The sequence below is a fragment of the Triturus cristatus genome, chromosome 10 (assembly GCF_964204655.1).
Source record: "Triturus cristatus chromosome 10, aTriCri1.1, whole genome shotgun sequence".
Lineage (NCBI taxonomy): Eukaryota > Metazoa > Chordata > Amphibia > Caudata > Salamandridae > Triturus > Triturus cristatus.
This window is the reverse complement of record NC_140593.1, coordinates 275,459,391-275,477,847: the sequence shown is the minus strand read 5'-3', so window position 1 is coordinate 275,477,847 and position 18,457 is coordinate 275,459,391. Positions and strand designations below refer to the sequence as shown.

Here is an 18,457-nt window from a genome sequence, read left to right as displayed (position 1 = left end):
GGCAATTGCCATATCTTCATTAGGAAACAAACCTGGCACCACATGATGCCAGCCATCAACTGAAGTGGCAGGCATGCATCTCATAATGGTACACTGTTTGACAATCACACAGTGGTGTAACCTATCTTGGCACACAACAGTGCAGCTAATCCCAGCACTCAGTTCAGTTCATGAAGCTTTATTCGGTTCATACATGTAATGGCCATAAAAGCACACGGCAAAATGCAGAAATACAAACGAAATAAAAAACACATTTAAAAAGTCATACTTCTCCTATAATAAATAGATTTACAGATAAAACTTGCAGTATAAAAACATATATCTGGTGAATTCATATTAAAAAGCAACCTCATTGCATCTTCCACATTAGAAATACCATATTTTAAAAACAAGGGTTTAAAAAAAGTAATCCTTACATTCAAAAAGAGAGTGCAAATAAGCATAAAGTGCATACTGCTTTGTTTTGAATGACCATCGCACGGGCAAGGGCCGACAGGGTACCTTTTTTGTTGGGGGAAGGCCACCAAGACATGTGCCATTCCTAACCTTAATCTGGTTAAGACAAATCTATGAGCTGGTCGGGTTACCACGTTCAAATACTGCTGGAAACCTCCGCTTACAATATATTTGTTATAAAGTTGAACAGTAGTGAGGGGACCAGTCCCAGCTAAACGTTTTTGGGTTCTAAACAACATAAAAGATTTTTTCATATCATGTTTGACAAGTACTCGGGGGGGGGGGGGGGACATGAATCTAACAACAAGTTCAACCCAAAAATAGCCTGGTAGCTCTCAACAACATACTTGAGCCATGGGATTTTCATACAATTATCTAATTTGAGGCAATCTTTAATAACAAGTTGGTTGAACTCGGTCTCTTCCTTGCACCAAATTGCTTGATAAAGCGACAAAGGCCTAAATGAAGCAAGATCACTCAAATAGGCAACCCCAACCTCTTTATGAATCAAATCTGTTGGGGCAGAAGCAGGTAGACACATTAATTTCTTGAGGAAGATGTTTTCTTCCCTCTGTAAACAACCAACATTAGAGTAACCCCACAAACCTGCCCCATATAGGGCAATGGAGACACTTTTAGCCTTGTATATCTCCATCATGTCTCTGATTCGCCTATCCCCTATCTTTGCGGCGAATTTAAATATGCCATAGGAACCTTTAGCCATTTTCGTCCTAACACTTATTAGGTCCTGGGCCCAACTGCCATCACTCGAAAAAGTGACACCCAAATAGCAAAAGTTATTTACTTGCTGCACTTTCACACCTTCTATAAAAAAAGCATGATTCTTACTAGTCTTGGCCCCGCAAATCATGGTGTGGGTTTTGCTTTTGTTTATCAGCAACTTCCTCTCCCCTATGAATTCAGAAAACCGGTCCATCAGGCGCTGCAAACCAATAGGTGTCCGGGATAGGAGCACAGCATCATCCGCGTAAAGCAGAACTGGCACACTAATCCCGGCAACCTGAGGTGCATCAGCCTTAACTGTTTTCAGGACGGTTTCCACCCCATTAATAAATAAAGTAAACAACAAGGGGGCGAGGACACAGCCCTGTCTTATTCCGCGTTTCACATTGAAATTCGGGGTACACTCCCCATTGACCCCGTATCGAACACACGCTTGCATCTTATTGTATAGTCTAGCGAGGAAAAAAAAGATTTCCTTGGGGGCGCCTAATTCTAACAAAACTGACCAAAGGAGCGAATGGTTAACTAGGTCAAAAGCGCTACTTAAATCGGCAAAGCAAAGATACAGATTACCATGCATAGCTTTAGTAAACTTGCCGATTAATAGTTCTAAATTCAGGCACTGATCTAGGGTCCCACGGCCCTTTCTAAAGCCATATTGGGAGTTGGCAAGAATCCCATTCTCTTCGGCCCACGTTTCCAATCTAGACAACAGCACCCTGCTCATAATTTTCACCGATGAGTCCAACAGACTAATCGGCCGATAGTTACAGGCTGATGCCTTGTCCCCCTTTTTGTGAATAGGGACAATAATTGAGTCTCCCCATATGGGTGGAATCAAATTGGTTACCGCTGCATTGAGAACCAAAGTAAGTATCGGTCCCCAAATCAGTGGTTGGGCCTTATAAATATCGATGGGGACTCCATCGGGCCCCTGTGCCTTTCCCCCATTGCTAGCTTTTATACTACATTCCACCTCCCCTAAGGAGATGTCTAGTGAAACAATGGGCCATTGCCTTTGCTCATTGTCAGTCAGGGCATTATCTTGGAAAATGGCTGAGAAATGGGTGACCCAAGCCTCACTCCCCACATTTGAAGAAAGTTGGGGGATTTTATCATCTTGTAGGAAAGGGGAATTAATGGTAGACCAGAATAAGCGGCTGTCCAAGGTTTCTGCCGCCTGTGTTAAATTATCCCAAGCTTCCTGCTGTAGTTCCTTCTTCCTTCTAATAAGTGCCATTTTATAATCGTATCGTAAAAGTGCGACTTGATTCTTATCCCTAGGTATAAGGGCTAAGGCTTGTTTAAGTTGGGAAAGAAGGGCTGTGCAAGCATGGTCAAACCAACCCTTGCCCTTGCCTTTTGTACCCGGCTTGTTTCCAGTAAATATATTATTAATAGTCATATTGATATTAATAAAATTTGTCACAACAAGGGTAGGCAAACACCCTGGTGTTAAAATAGCGTTAATGTCTACCAAGTTTTTAGATATGATTATGGGCACTACTACTGCAGATTTTTCCCCTTTCCACCTTAGCCTAGTCCCGTTTACTCTATGCGGCTCGATGTTATCTAAAATTCTTGACGCCAGCTGGTCTCTACACTTCCATGATTCGATTCGCATAGTAATACAATTATGGTCGCTCAAATTAGAGGCATCCCTTATCTTGATCAGGCAATGGGGCACTAAACTAGATGATACCAGAATGTGGTCGATGCTAGAGCTAGCGTTCCTCCCAATGAATGTGGGAATAAAAAAACCACTGGCCTCTACATCAGGCCTCGCCAGTTCTAAATCATAAGTTGCCATTACACTATTAATGGCCTCCCCATAGGCGTTATGTGGGAAATGGGGCGGGTTCTCACCACTATTGTTTTGTACCCCGCAAGCCCTAGAGGAGGACAAACCACAGGTTGTGGAATTAAAATCACCTAACCAAATAAAAGTAAAAATACATTTTGCTTCTGCTACAAGCTTCATGAGGGCACTATCAAGCTCATCTATCACTTTGTTCCGAGAATTGTTAAAAATATTATTATAAAAGTTTATTAAAAGCACTTCTATGCCTTCTGGTAGTCGCACCCAAAGAATTTGGGAATGGGTTCCGACTGACAGATGTTTTACAACCGACAGCTTTAGGTCTACTGATATAAGAAAAAGCAGTCCCCCCTTAGCTCTTCCATGTCTGGACTCTGAGGCTTCTAGGCTATAACATACATAGCCATTAAGACTTGGTTTAACAGTACACCAAGTTTCTTGGAGACATAAAATGTCATATGATCTAATCAAAGCCTCCCATCCCAGTTTGTTTCCCTTAGAGGCCCAAACAGCTATATTCCAGCTGGTGACGGAGATACCCCCAGAGTAACGACTATTGGGCTCATCTTGGGCAGTATTGGGGTTATCTCCGTCACCACGTGCTTCAAACACAGTCACACCCGGAGTCCCGTCTACATCATTAATCAATTCCTGCTTATTCTCGATAGCATTTACTACCGTTGACCCACTATTAGTAGTTTCCAGGTTATCATTCACCTGAAGACACACAATGGCTAACCCTGTCACACTAGATTGATTATAGAGGGCACTCAGGGTAGTGGCCAACTGGGGTCCAGATGCCCTCTGATGTCAATCATTCTGATCTAGGGAACTCAGGGATTGATATCTGTTCTGGACAGGGATTTCAAAAACTGATCCATGATTGGGTAGAAATGGACTATCTCTAGTAATAGCATGATTAGGAGGAAAGGCTTTATCTCTGTTAATAGAATGAGGCGACCTGCTAAGATGATTGTAAAAGTATCCCAAAGGTCGTACAATTACATCAGTCTCATTCTGTGTTAGGGAGGCTGCTCTTAACAGAATCGTCGCAACATGCTGGGGGTGTTGGAAGTTAACAATGACACAGTCACCCCTACAGGACTTTCTTGTATTACCGATCCAACTAACCCTTCTCGTTGATATAATTTGATCAGAGAACTTAACCGGGAACCCACAGTGCCTGTTTAGCCAGAAAATCGTTTTATTTTTTAATGAATCCTGCGACTCTGGAGTGGTTCTAGTCTGGTTAAGATCTAGGGAGGGGACATTGGTTAGAACAACAACATAAGGTACACACTCAGGTGGAAGGTCTACGGATCGATTATTGTTGGGTGCAGCTTCCCTTACTGGTCTTGCAGTCACTACAGGCACCTGCACGGTTCTACTTATCTTACATGCCGATGCTCCACTCAAAGTTGCTGGTACTACTTGGGCCTGCGTCGCTCGGCTGCCTGCTTGTGAGCCTAATGTAGCTGCTTTCACAGAGCAGGTGCTTCCATTAACTAGCTTAGGGGCAGATTCAACTCCTGAACCATCCCTCACTGGGGGCCTAGGATTAGCCATCTTAATCATATGCCCGTCTAAAACACTCCCTAGTCTAGATACTTCAGCTGTTAATTGATCTATTTTAGTAATTAATGGTTTAACAATCAGCTCAAGTTTACTTTCTATAATACCAACTAGCAGGTAAAATTGCTCGGTGATAGTAGTAACTGTATTGTCCTTAGTCAGGGTCCCCTTGTCACAGACAGAATTCTTTGGTGCAGGTTCTGCTTTTCTTCGGGTAATATTTCCTCCCCGTTTAGTAGTCACTTTTCTGCATGCCCTCACTGAGCGTGGGACCAACGGGCATTGCTGTGGAATATCCTCCGGGGCTACTAGTGGATCTTCAATGGGGGCACAGACATCTAAGACTACCGTGGATAAAGCTTCAGAATTAGAACCGGTGACCACGGACTCATCAATGACAATAGTATCCTTTTTGGAAAGTCCCAGGGGCAGATCAGTTAAATTTTCTCGTCCTAAGGATTTTCTCCTGTCGCTGTTAATCTTGCTTACGACTTTAACCAGGTAATTATCCATGATTGACTTTTGTTTAGTCATCATGGGATTAACAATTGCCACAACTACTTATTGATGTACGGGCTGTAGGTCTCAGGGGGTACAGATCCAAGGTGCTCAATGTCTCAAATGCACGGGAAACCCACTAGCTCCCAAAGTCTTACAACACAATCACGGAACACTTACTGGAATCTGGGTGCAGCAACCAAGGGGTGTGGCCCGACCCAGCCTCGATCAGCCCTCGGAGCGCCACAGAGGGCCCGCCCTTTGCCCGGGCTTAGCCCGGCGTCGTCCGCGCGCGTCCGCGACGCGGAGGTGGCAGCCGGTCTTTATGCGCCTCCGAGCGCGCTCAGGCGGGAAGTGGGCGGAAGCAGGAAGCCGCAGTGCAGCTGGGAGCTGTAGTCTCCCCCCACGGCGGCCGTGTGAAGCAACAGGCAACGGCAGCGGGGGAGAACAGACAGCGTTAGGGCCCCAGCGATGCCACATCGCAGTCAGTCGGTTCCCATACGTTCAACACACAGGGCCGAGCCTCAGGGAGCAGCGTCACACCCGTAACCTCCTCCATCACTGCATGTACACCAGTGCAGAAAGGTATCACCTTCGGGCACTCCCACAGAATATGAAGAAAAGTACCAAGCAAGCCACAACCACGCCGACATAAACCATCATTTGTGTAACCCATGCGAAGCAAGCGGGGACCGGTGACATAGACCCTATGTAGTATCTTCAACTGCACAAATCGAAGGCGAGCCGGTATAGCAACCTCCCTCGGTGAGGCTACGGCCGCGACCCAGACCTCATCATCCAACTCTAGGCCATCAGCGACCCAGACCTCTCGCAAATGTGTGAGGAGGTCCGCTCGAGTATTAATCAGTTTTTTGTAGATCAGGGAGATGTAACCATCAAGCAAACGATCTTCCAACGGGGAGGCTTCGGGGATAGCTGCAGGATTCGGGAAAGCGGAAAGTAGCGCATGGCGCATCTGCGCATAACGAAAGAACTCCCTATCGCTCAGCTTATATTCCGTCTGAAGAGCTTCAAACGATTTAAAAGCGCCCTTCGTCCAAAAATCCCCCACACGACTAATTCCGATCAAATCCCACTTCTCAAAGCCTTTCGAACGCCATAAACCTCCCAACGCATCCGACGCATACAGTGGAGTCGCACGAGACAGACGGCCCGTCCATCCCGTAGCAGCGGTGGCGCAGTGCCAGGCGCGCACCGCATTTTTCGTAGGACCGGTCAATTTAGTACTTCCCTTCGTAGAATAAAGCGCCCTATTGAAATCTCTGCCCGGCAACTGTAGCTTATCCATCTCGTACGCGGGGTTCACCGCTGGGCCGTATGTCCCATGATTCACCGCCACCAACTGGGACGCCCAATAATATCGCCTAATATCAGGGAGAGCTATGCCACCGTCATACCACGGTAGGGTCAGTTTAGCGAGAGCAATGCGCGGCCTCCCATCCCAAACTAGCTGCCTCTGTAAGCTCTCTACCTCACTAAAGTATCGGGCGGGCACCACGTCCAGCGTATTCTGTAATGCATACAGAAAGCGTGGAAGAGACATCATTTTGAATAAGGCTGCGCGGCCAAGCGGCGATAGCGGGAGCCTACGCCAACGAGCTACATCGGCCCGCAGCCGCTGGAGCGGGGGCAACAGATTCAGAGCATAACGGACCGCCGGATCGAGGGACACGTGGATACCTAGATATTTAAATCCAGAATGTGAAATCTGAATTGGACAGCCACGCGGGAGAAGAGGGGGGTCACCAACCAGCACATAAACACAGGATTTCACCCAATTAATGACAAGCCCTGAATTGCGACCAAAGGAGTTCAGTACATCAAATAGCACTATCAACGATTTCCGCGGGGAGGTGAGATAGAACAAAATATCATCTGCGTAGAGTGATACGCGATCCTCAAACGTCGGTGTCCACCGAATACCCGTCATGGAGGGTTCCCACCGGAGCCACGCCGCCAGGGGCTCCAACGCAAGAGCAAAAAGAAGCGGGGACAGGGGGCAACCCTGCCGCGTGCCCCTGCCAAGCAAAAAGGGGGCAGAGACTCTACCATTCACCACCACCTGCGCCAGTGGTTCCAAGTATAACAACTTCACCCATCCAATGAACCCAGGTCCAAAACCAAACCTAGCCAGCGCCGCCCAGAGATACGGCCATTCCAGCGTGTCAAACGCCATCGTGGCGTCCAGTGACGCCAAAATGGCAGGCTCCCGAATAGAGTCAACTCTCGCGAGGACTCCATGGAGGCGCCGCAGGTTCAGCGCGGTGTTGCGATGCGGAATAAAACCAGACTGGTCCGGATGTACCAGGTCACCGATGACTTTAATCAGACGATTAGCGAGCACTTTAGCGAGAATCTTAGGTTCAGCGTTTAGGAGTGAGATGGGCCTATAAGACGCACAGCAATCACGCGGCTTGCCCTCTTTATGGAGCACCACAATGGTCGCTAGACGTTGATCACGCGGCAGGGCGCCGGCCTCTCGGGATGCAAGAAACATCTCGCGGAGATGGGGTGCCAACCTATCTGGACGAAGCTGTAAAGCTCGATCGGAAGGGCGTTAGGGCCGAGGGCCTTTCCTGAACGTACCGAGCGAATCGCCGATGCTATCTCATCGTTTTTAAGCGCCGCGTCCAGCATTTCTTTATCATCGACCGAAAGGCACGGCAATGCAATATCTCGCAGCAATTGACAAGAGTCGTCTTCTGGCCTCTCCGAGACCGGAGAGTAGACGTCCCGCAAATGGTCCGCAAAGCAGCTCACAATCTCCCTCGGATCCGTAACACTCACACCATCAGCACGCACAATCACCGGGACCACACGACTCGCTCGCTCTCTCCTCTCCAGCCATGCAATCAACCTTCCAGCCTTGTCAACAACATCATACAAGCGCCCCTGTTGCTCCCTACTAGCGAGCTTGGCAGCATCCGTAACCAACGCCCTGTAATCCGCTTGTTTCAGGCAAAGGGCATGGAGTTTGTCCCGTGTGACCCCCCGCCCGAGATCTTCTTCCAAGTCAGTTATGTCCGACTCCAGGCGTACCACCTCCTCAGTTTTACGCCTCTTAGCATGGGAGATCAAAGATAGGGCCTGCCCACGGATGACCACCTTGAAAGCCTCCCACAACGTTACAGCCGATGAGACTGAACCCTGATTTTCCTCAAAATAACGGTCCAGAGACTTAACCAAAAGGGCACGAGTTGTGGGGTCATGCAAATACCAGGGATTAATCGGGGCCACCCTCCCCTCTGCCCCCATGGCCACATCTAAGTGGAGCAGGACCGGGGAATGGTCAGAGATGCCACGGGCCAGATGTCTGACCTCCCCGATCATTTGGGCTTGGGCGGCCGGCATCAGCACATAGTCCAATCTAGATAAGGAGCAGTGGACGCCAGAGTGAAATGTAAATTGGGCGAGCCCCGGATGCATTGATCTCCAACAGTCCACAAGCCCCATAGTGTCGATAAAGCCACCCAGCCAAGAGTGCGCCCCGGGGAGGTCTCTGGGAGGGTGCCGATCCTCTCTACCCGACACCACAGAATTGAAGTCACCACCCACCAGCAAGAGGCCCTCCGGGAGCCCAAGCAGCAACCCTCCCAAGTCCGCAAAGGTAGTGGTTTGCAACCCCGGGGGGACATAAACTGAAACCAAACACAAAGTCTGTCCTTCCCACCGGCCCACCAACACCACGTAGCGCCCCAGGTCATCATGTATCACCTCATCAATTTCCAGCGGGAGAGAGGATCGAACCAAAATGCCCACCCCTCTGGAGCCGGTTGTAAAACCAGAGTGGGCCACCAAACGGTAGCCCTTTCTATTCATAGCATGGCATGAGTGTCCCACCAAATGCGTCTCTTGCAACAGAACCACATCAGGAGAGAGACGTTTCAAATATTGTAGCACCACCCCTCGCTTCAATCGGTCCCCCAAACCATTGACATTCCATGTTAAAATGCGCAATCCCCTACCCCCCATTTCCATAGCAACGGACACCCCACCCACGTTGAGAGCTAAAAACAGCACACTGATTTCCTGGTACAAAACGAACACCACACAAAAACAACACCCCTACCGCCACCCCCCCAACTCCCACTACAAACCCCCCCACCCTGCACCCCTGCACAAGACCATTAAGCCACCCCAACTCGCAGTGTGCCTGTCGCCTCACCATAAACCTACTCTACGGAAAGAAAGAAAAAAAAACCCCGAGGAGGAAGAGTCTCACCAGATACCCCTCGGCCTCCCAATGATGAAGGAAGGGTAATGCAGTCCTAGAAAAGAAAAACCAGTACATCAAACCCAAGTCGGGGGTGAACACAAAATTGTCAAGGAACCACAAGTCATTCGTTCACCGTTGGTCTGCTGATCCACCACCCACATCCGCGGCTCGTTCCTCCCCGCCGTGCCGACGGTGCAAGGTGTCAAGCCAGTCCTCAACCGCCTCGGGCCGGTCGAAAAAATGAGTCCGTTCTTCCAATTCAATGCGTAACTTGGCCGGGAAAAGCATAGAGTACTTCAAGCCCATGTCCCTCAGCCGCCGCTTGACAGTCATAAAGCCCATTCGCTGTTTTTGCACCGATTGTGTAAAGTCAGGATAGAAACTGATATCCGCATTGTCATATTTCGTCCGGCCATGCACAAGGGAGGCCTGCAGGATTGCGTCACGGTCCCTGAAGTTGAATATCCTGGCAATGGTAGGTCGCGGCGGGGCCCCAGGCCTCGGCCGGCCCCCCGGAACTCTGTGCGCCCGCTCCACCGTAAAGAATTTGCTGAGGCCTTTCGGCGCTAGTTTGGTTAGGATCAGATCTTCCACAAAGAGATCGACCGGCCCATCCTCCGACTGCTCCGGCACACCGATGATGCGTACGTTATTCCGCCGGGCCCTGCTATCAAAATCCTCCAGTCTCTTGGCAGAGAGGTCGCTGAGGGCCCGCAAACTACGGATCTCCGTCTGTAGTTCCGAGACATCCGTCTTGAGGCCAGATGACGTGAGATCGAGTGATTTGACCTTCTCACTAGTTTTCGACAGATCAGCCTTAAGTAAGTTGATATCGATCAACACGGTGTCCAGCTTGTGGGCCAGCGAGTCGAATTGCTGGCCGACCGAGGCCTTCATGGCGTCGATGGCACTCATGACGTCTTGTAGTGTCAATTCCGTCGAGGGTGACGGGCCCTCCTTGGCTGCATCTGAAAGTCCACTCGATCCGGGAGATCCCTTCTGCTGGGCATAGCAGTCCATGTTGTTCGCTTGCACGTAGCTACCCCTCCGGGGAGCTCTAGACTTGTGCTTGTCGCCGTCCAGCCGGGTCGTCATCACTCAGCAGGGAGAGCAGATCCAGTATACCTGTTAGGCACAGCAATCACCCTGGGGAGTCCACCTGACTGATGGACAGCCCCCTTGTCAACGCCACTCGACCGCTGCAGCTCGGTCCCAACGCCGAGCGACTGTGAGCGCCCGCCACCAGACTCGTAGAGGAAAGTCAAAAACGAAAGTGAAACCAGGGGGGGACGCCCGCCCAAGACCCTAGTGCCGTTGTTGTTCGATTGGAGCTCGGGGACAGTGCCAACCCAAGTCCGGGGTGGCGCCACGGAGCAGGCCTCTTTCTGGAGTACAGGATAAGTCGAGTTCCCAAAGTCCGATTTAAGTCCCGAAAACGGGAATCACCTCCGCTTCGGTTCACCAGTAATATTCCTACAGAATAACAGGATTATAGCCAGGATAGACGTGGGAGGCCGCGAGGGTCCCGGGAGCCCTGTGCCTACGCGTCCATCTTGGTTGCGCGCTAGGCTCCTCCCCCTGCCTTTTCATTGTTGAAGAGTTCTGTTTCCATAAGGAACAAAGTAACATAGATCAAGTTGTTTATTCTCCTACTCGTAATAAAGCAACTACAGTGAACCCTGCATTTTTACCAGAACACCTGCTCAAAACCCCTTATCCTGTTATCCTTAATCGCCAGACCACATTACTATGCATTTCACAACTGTGGCTTTGCACTCCCTCTGTGAACCACAGCGTCACAGGACTTAGTGCCGCTCTCCCCACTACTCATCGTCCATGAAATTTACAGTATCTATCCTTTGCCAACAACATACATGTTACTTTCAAGGCAACCTAATTCTGGTAAAAGCTTGAAGGCTTTTCACTGCCATCTTTACCTTTTTTGAAATATGAACGTGCTTGTAGGGTCTAAAGACAATAGGGCAGCTTTGTGGTGCTTAGTCCTACTTATGCTGTAGGTGGTAACACTTTAACTAACGTGGTTGCTAGTGTTTATTCACACAAGTGAAATCTATTTTCCACAAGGCAGCACTAAGTGTAACAAACAACAGTTCTGATTAACAACCTTTCTTATCTGCACAGCAAACACCGCATCATAGGAGCATCTAATCTAACAAAAAATAAATGAAGCCCTTCTCTGGTGATTTGTTGCACTCAAACTAAAAACAATAAATTAGTGTAATTCCGTTTCCTTGCTCAAAAATGTTGGAGCATTTCTTAGAAGATATTAGAAAAACACTGAATATACATACCTTCAATAAGACTTGAAAAACCTATCACTTCAAATAGCACTTAATATGGTAACCCTTATATCCTTCTATAGTGCCCCTACCCGCACTGGTAGCCCATGGTCCATGGTTTAAAAATGCATAAAATGAATACAAATGAAAAAACATAATACTCCTCTGTTAGTCCTGATATAGAATCTATTATCTTAGAAGTCCAATGTATGTGAAAGTAAGTCACAGTCTGCAAATATTTTTGTGTAACAATACCGCTCCATTACAAATCTTTGAATCTCTTTGTAGCTTATTTGTTATGTTTATTACCTGTGTGACATAGCTGTTACCAGGATGAGGATGTGTAAATAGTATTGAAATAATGTTAGCATTTTTGTTTGAATTGTTTGCAAATGTTTGGGTTATCCTTTACAAATATAATATAGTTACATGAACCAGGATGCATTGATATACCTATCATAGTCTGAATTCTAGAGTCAGGGTACATTGACTCATCTTGTTTATTTCTGAGGAGACAAGGCATTTCTGAGATTGCAAAACCACTAAAGTTGGGCCACTGACTCCTCTTTCATGCCCTTATAAAGAAATCTCCATAAGTTGAGAGATGGTTTTAATAAATCTAATAGCCAACCTTCAAAACACAATTCTTAGCCTAAATTTATCTTGGTGTTTATATTTTTTTAGGGAATGCCTTGGTGATGCTCATGAACCTTGTGACTGCCAAACATGGAAGAACTGGTTGCAGAAAGTATCGGAAATGAAACCAGAGGAACGTAAGAGGATTTTTGCTTTAGAAAGCATTGCATAACTAGAATAGTAAGATATGTTTACAAACCAGAATTTTAGCACGCATTAATAGTTGTTTGTTTCAGTTAAATTCAAACATACTAATTTTTGTTTTGTAACAGCTCAAATTAGTGTTTCAATTACTAAAATTCCTTCAATGTTTCAAAAATATAAACATTCATATAAAAATGTTTTATGTAATTTCTTTGAGATCTTGTTTGGTGTTCAGCAACGCCATGCACTTGAAACTTCCTTAGTCTAGTTATATGCAGAGAGATGGTTATCAAGATAGTTAATTTTCAGTTGTTAGTTTCTTACCTTACATGTTGGAATAGGTGGCTAGCATATGGAAATTACAATCTGTTTAATTGATCTTTAGGAAGATCCAGAGCAGGGGTCTCCAACCTTTTCTGTAATAAGAGCTACTTATGTTCACTGAAAATGATCTCAAGCTAATAATATTTTTAGTGGTTTAACAGTGACCACACCAGACAAGATAACAGTAGTGTCAACCATATGCAAACCACTATCATCTTAGTGTATCAGGCAGGGTTGCCAGCAATAATGTAAAATTGGCTTTGCCAATTTAGAATGCCTCTGCATGAGTAATGCAGAACAGCCAAAAGTGCAATGCCCCTTCCACCAAGGTAATAATATTAATAATAAGTCTTCCGAACGCCACATGATTTACCACTCAGATATCAGCTTTATGTTTATTTGTTAATTTAGCAAAAACCAAAGGAAATGATGGACGGAGTGTTGAACATTGCAAGCACTCACCCCTAGTCAACTGATCTGGGTTTAATCCATCACCGTTCTTTAGCCCACTCTGCCACCCCACTTCAGACATGGCCATATGCAAATCAGTCTGACCCTGTGCCTCATAGGAACAGTCCAGCCCGAACTGCCAAGTCATGTGTTCCCTGGACCGGAAACAAGCTTCCTAGGACCGGTTTCTGGCATTTCAGCCATCTTCAGCCAGGCTTGCTTGAATCCAGTGGCAAAGTGAGCAAGGGACTCACGTCTGAGCATACCCTGCCAACTTATGGCGAACAAAGCAAAAACCAAAGGAAATGATGGACAGAGTGTTGAACATTGCAAGCACTCACCCCCAGTCAACTGATCTGGGTTTAATCCATCACCGTTCTTTAGCCCACTCTGCCACCCCACTTCAGACATGGCCATATGCAAATCAGTCTGACCCTGTGCCTCATAGGAACAGTCCAGCCCGAACTGCCAAACCATGTCTTCCCTGGACTGGAAAAAAGCTTCCTAGGACCGGTTTCTGGCATTTCAGCCGTCTTCAGCCAGGCTTGCTTGAATCCAGTGGCAAAGTGAGCAAGGGACTCACGTCTGAGCATACCCTGCCAACTTATGGGAAACAAAGCAAAAACCAAAGGAAATGATGGACGGAGTGTTGAACATTGCAAGCACTCACCCCCAGTTAATTTAGACATTCTTTTTTACTCCAAACATCAATGTATGAGTTTTGAAAATGCACACATTGTTGCAAATGCACCATGTCAATCTTGGCCTTCATATATTAATTCAGCCAAACATAAGCTTCTAGTTTAATAGGCTGGGCTGGACACAGGTGAGCTACTTACAGGTAGCAGGAGAGCTACCAATAGCTCACAAGATACTACTTGGATAAGCCTGCTCCGGAGGTTACATCACAAAGTCAGAATATCTTTTATCACAGTTTGTATAGAAGTTACATTGGTTTTAGTGCCTTTGCTGTTGCACGTAGGCATTCTTCTTGATGTTACACATGTTTTCCAGCATTGGAGCTTTAAAAAAAATGTGCAATTTTCCAGTATTTTGTATCAAATCTGTTAATGGGTTTTCAAGAATATAACTGTGGTTGCATCAGAGATCAGCAAAACACACAAAATGATGGACGGAATGTTGCATATTGGCAAACATTCACCCCCAGTCACAGATCTGGGTTTAATCAATCGTTATTTTGCTCACCACGCCACCCCAGTTCAGACATGGCCATATGCAAATCAGTCTTGACCCTGTGCCTCATGGGAACAGTCCAGCCCGAACTGCCAAGCCATGTCTTCCCTGGACCGGAATCAAGCATCCTAGGACCGGTTTCGGGGTTTCACCCCCCTTCAGCCAGGATAGCTTGACTCCAGTGGCGTAGTGAGCACAGGACCCACGTCTGGGCATACCCTTCCCACATAGGGCGAACAGCAAAACACAAAAAATGATGGACGGAATGTTGCACATTGGCAAACATTCACCCCCAGTCACAGATCTGGGTTTAATCCATCGTTATTTTGCTCACCACGCCACCCCAGTTCAGACATGGCCATATGCAAATCAGTCTTGACCCTGTGCCTCAACGTGAGTGCTCTCCATGTCACTGGAATCAAGCTATCCTGGCTGAAGAGGGATAAAACCCCGAAACCGGACCTAGGATGCTTGTTTCCAGTCCAGGGAGGACCTGGCCTGGCAGTTCGGGCTGGACTGTTCCCATTGGGCACAGGGTCAAGACTGATTTGCATATGGCTGGGTCCAAACTGGAAAGGCATGGTGAGCAAAAAAACAATGGATTTAGGCCCAGATCTCTGTACTGGGGTGAATGTATGACATTGTTCTGCATTCTGTCCATCAATAGTTCTTTTTACAAATGCATCAGAGATCATACATAGGCCAAACAAGTGCAATTATGTTAGTAGAGTAACACATATCATCTGGCCATATTGGTTCCCCTTTTTTGGGGGGGGCGGAATTGGGGCTGGGTCAAGAATAGACGGGGGAAATAAGGTAAAAAAAAAAAAGGGGGGGGGGAGCAGTAGTCTCGGGAAGAGCAATTCAACCTATGGCATGATAATTCTCTGAATTCCTGAGCGAGGAATGTGATGCAGGGTTTCCCCGCCACATCAAGCTGAACTACTTTCTTATGTAGTGCCTGGTATTTGATGAAGTACTGGTTTCCTGCTAACCAGGTCCCCAGTACCAGTGTTCTTTCTCCAAAAATTTTCAATTGTTTCTTCTAATTGCCAAAACTTTTAGCACCCTCTGGAAGCCCTTAATGAATGCTACCCCTTATACCAAGGGCATGAGGTATTAAAGAGGGTTTGTAAGGACAGCAACACAAATTGTACCACCCTAAGAGACCCCTCACTACGTACATGTAAGATTGCCAATGCAGGCTGCGTGTCTTGGTGCAGACAAAAGTGAAAACATGACATGTCACACATCCCTGTGTGCCATGTCCCATAACACTGAATGTAATATTTGTAAGTCACCCCTACATCAGGCCTGACAGCCCTTAGGCAGGGTGCTGAATATAATATTATATGTGAAGGCATACCTGCATGAGCAGATATGCCCCTGTGCTGCTTAGTCCTATCACTGCCAGTACAAGTGACCAGGGAAGCCATTTTAAAACATATGCTGGACATTACTGAAAACTAGTTCCCCAGCTACATGATGGCTTCACTGAAAATAGGGATGTTTGGTATCAAACATCTTGTATTGGTAAACCCACACTAATTCCAGTGGCGAATTTACCAATACTTGCACCCAGAGGCACCTTACAGACGACCCTTGAAAACCTACCAGCCTCTGGTGTGCTCCCTGACTGTTTTTTGCCAGCCTGCCCCCCGAGACACTGTTCTAACCTCCTTGGGTGAGAGCCTCTGCTCTCAGGAAGTCCAGAAAAAAAGCCTGTGTGGGAAGAGGGTGTAACACCCACCGGATGACATGCTGAGTAGCCTTCCTAGGCCAGCAAGCTTCAAAGAGCTGCCGCCTTAGAAATGTGAATCTTTCTCCCCTCACAAGAGAGGAAGCCGCCCCCTTGTCCATAGCCTCCTTTGGCACCAGGACAGGTGGGAAAATTAGCTAATCGGGTAGGCGTGCTACCCCCATGCTAGTACCACCCCTAAAGTGGGATAAACTGAGATGGACACGATTTCTCAGAAGTAGCAATCTTTGTGATGGCATACTTAGGAATTCTGGGACAAAATTACGCTCTTTTCCAAAAGTGGTTGGGAAAATAAATTGTGGACCAGGGAATCTTGGTAAATGTTAAAGTGGTAGAAAGAGAAAAGAGGACAAAGGTAGATGATTACCATGTAGGAAAAGGGTTAACGGGTGGGATAAAGGTACAGAGGTAAGCCCCACAAAAAAGTGTACAAAAGAATGAGTAGGGAACATGAGGAAAATAAACTATGTTAAAACAAGCATTGAAAATGCAATAGGTCTCGCCTTTGATTAAGTTAAAGCCATTTGCTTTGCTATACAATACCATTAGCAAAGCAAATGGCTTTAACTTAATCAAAGGCGAGACCTATTGCATTTTCAATGCTCGTTTTACATGTTGCACAGCATATGAGCTACTGTGCAACACTGCTTAAGGTAAAAAACTAAAACGCTATGACGCTGACAGTTTGGGAGCCAGCCAATGGTAAGTAATGGGCAGGATCTAATCCACTTTTAAGATTTAAAAAAAAAATGTATTCAAAAGATTTCGCAAGCACAGCACAGGGTATTTTGTAGGAGTGAATGAATGAATGAATGAATGAATGAAGATGTTCTTGTATAGCGCATGGCTACCCGGAAGCATCCCAGCGCTGCGGAGAGGGCCAAGGAGAAGATGGAATTTAAGGGAATAGCCAGGTCTTAAGTTGTTTCCTAAATGACAGATGGTTGGCTTCCTTACGGATGGAAAGAGGAAGGGTGTTCCAGAGTTTGGGGGCATTATAGGATAGCAGGCGACCTCCTGATCGAGCCTTTCTAATTCTGGGGACTGCTGCCAGATGAAGTTGATCTGAGCGGAGGTTTCTTGTGGGTTTATAAGGTTTGAGGAGGTTTTTGATAGCAGGGGGGCCTCTGTTGTGAAGTGTTTTATGTGCGATACAAAGGGTCTTGAAATGGATTCTTTCCTGTATGGGTAGCCAATGGAGTGTGTGCAGGGCGGGTTTGGCTGAGCTACGGCTGTTAGTTTCAGTGAGAAGCCTGGTTTCAGAATTCTGCACAGTCTGTAGTTTGGCGATCACTGCTTTTGGTGCCCCCAGATAGAGGGCATTGCCATAGTCCAGCCTGGAGAGGACCAGTGCCTGGACCACCAGCCTTCTTGAGTGGGCGGGTAGAAGGGGGAGTACTTTCCGTACCATACGAAGTATACCATAGCAAGTGGCCGCCGTTTTCCTTGCTTGAGTTCTTAGGGTAAGCTCATGGTCTAACCATACGCCCAGACTTTTTATTTCTTGTTTGGGTGATGGTGCAGGTCCCATGCATAGTGGCCAGGATAAGTTCGGATTGAAGGCAGCTTGATTACCCAGTAGCATAATCTCTGTTTTATCGCCGTTGAGCTTAAGATGGGAAAGGCTCATCCAGTTGTTGATTTCCTTGAGGCCTAAACAGAGATTGCTATGGGATTGATCTTCCTGATTCAGAGCCACGATGAGCTGAGTATCATCTGCGTAGGTGACCAGCTGGATGCCAAACGGGGAGACTATCTGAGCTAGTGGGGACATGTACACGTTAAAAAGGGTAGGGCTCAAGGAGGAGCCCTGCGGTACTCCGCACTGTAGGGGAACAGGTTGGGACTGGGTGTTCTCGTCAAACACCTGGAAGGATCTGCCTTCCAGAAATGATTCCAGCCAAGATAGCGCTTTGCTTGTCACTCCTACATTTCTGAGACGGTGAATAAGAATGTGGTGATTCACCGTATCAAACGCAGCGCTGAGGTCTAAAAGGATGATAGCTGCGGAGCCTCCCATATCCAGAATCTTTCGGGATTCTTCTACCACCGCAATGAGCGCCGTCTCGGTGCCCTGCCCGGGGCGAAAGCCTGTTTGCGAGGAGTGAAGCATGTTCGAAGTTTCCAGGTGGGTCGAGAGTATTCGATTGACATGTTTTTCTGCGACCTTGCTAATACCAGGGAGCAGCGAGATGGGCCGGTAGTTGCCCAGGTCCGAGGGATCCAGGTGAGGCTTTTTCAAAAGTGCCCTAACCATGGCCTTTTTCCAGTCCTGTGGGACTAAGCCTGTAGCTAATGAGGCATTGATTAAGTTGGCAATGGGG

General features: G+C 47.1%; 1 protein-coding gene across 3 annotated transcripts in view; it reads left to right on the top strand.

Moving 5' to 3' along the window:
- The window catches only part of ANKIB1 (ankyrin repeat and IBR domain containing 1), a 556,103-nt gene that overhangs the window by 260,891 nt on the left and 276,755 nt on the right, over window positions 1-18,457 (top strand). For all 3 annotated transcript variants that reach the window (XM_085631084.1, XM_085631082.1, XM_085631083.1), the window contains exon 10: window positions 12,311-12,399. In XM_085631084.1, the coding sequence (XP_085487210.1) occupies window positions 12,311-12,399 (89 nt within the window). The remainder of the gene's footprint in view (window positions 1-12,310; window positions 12,400-18,457) is intronic.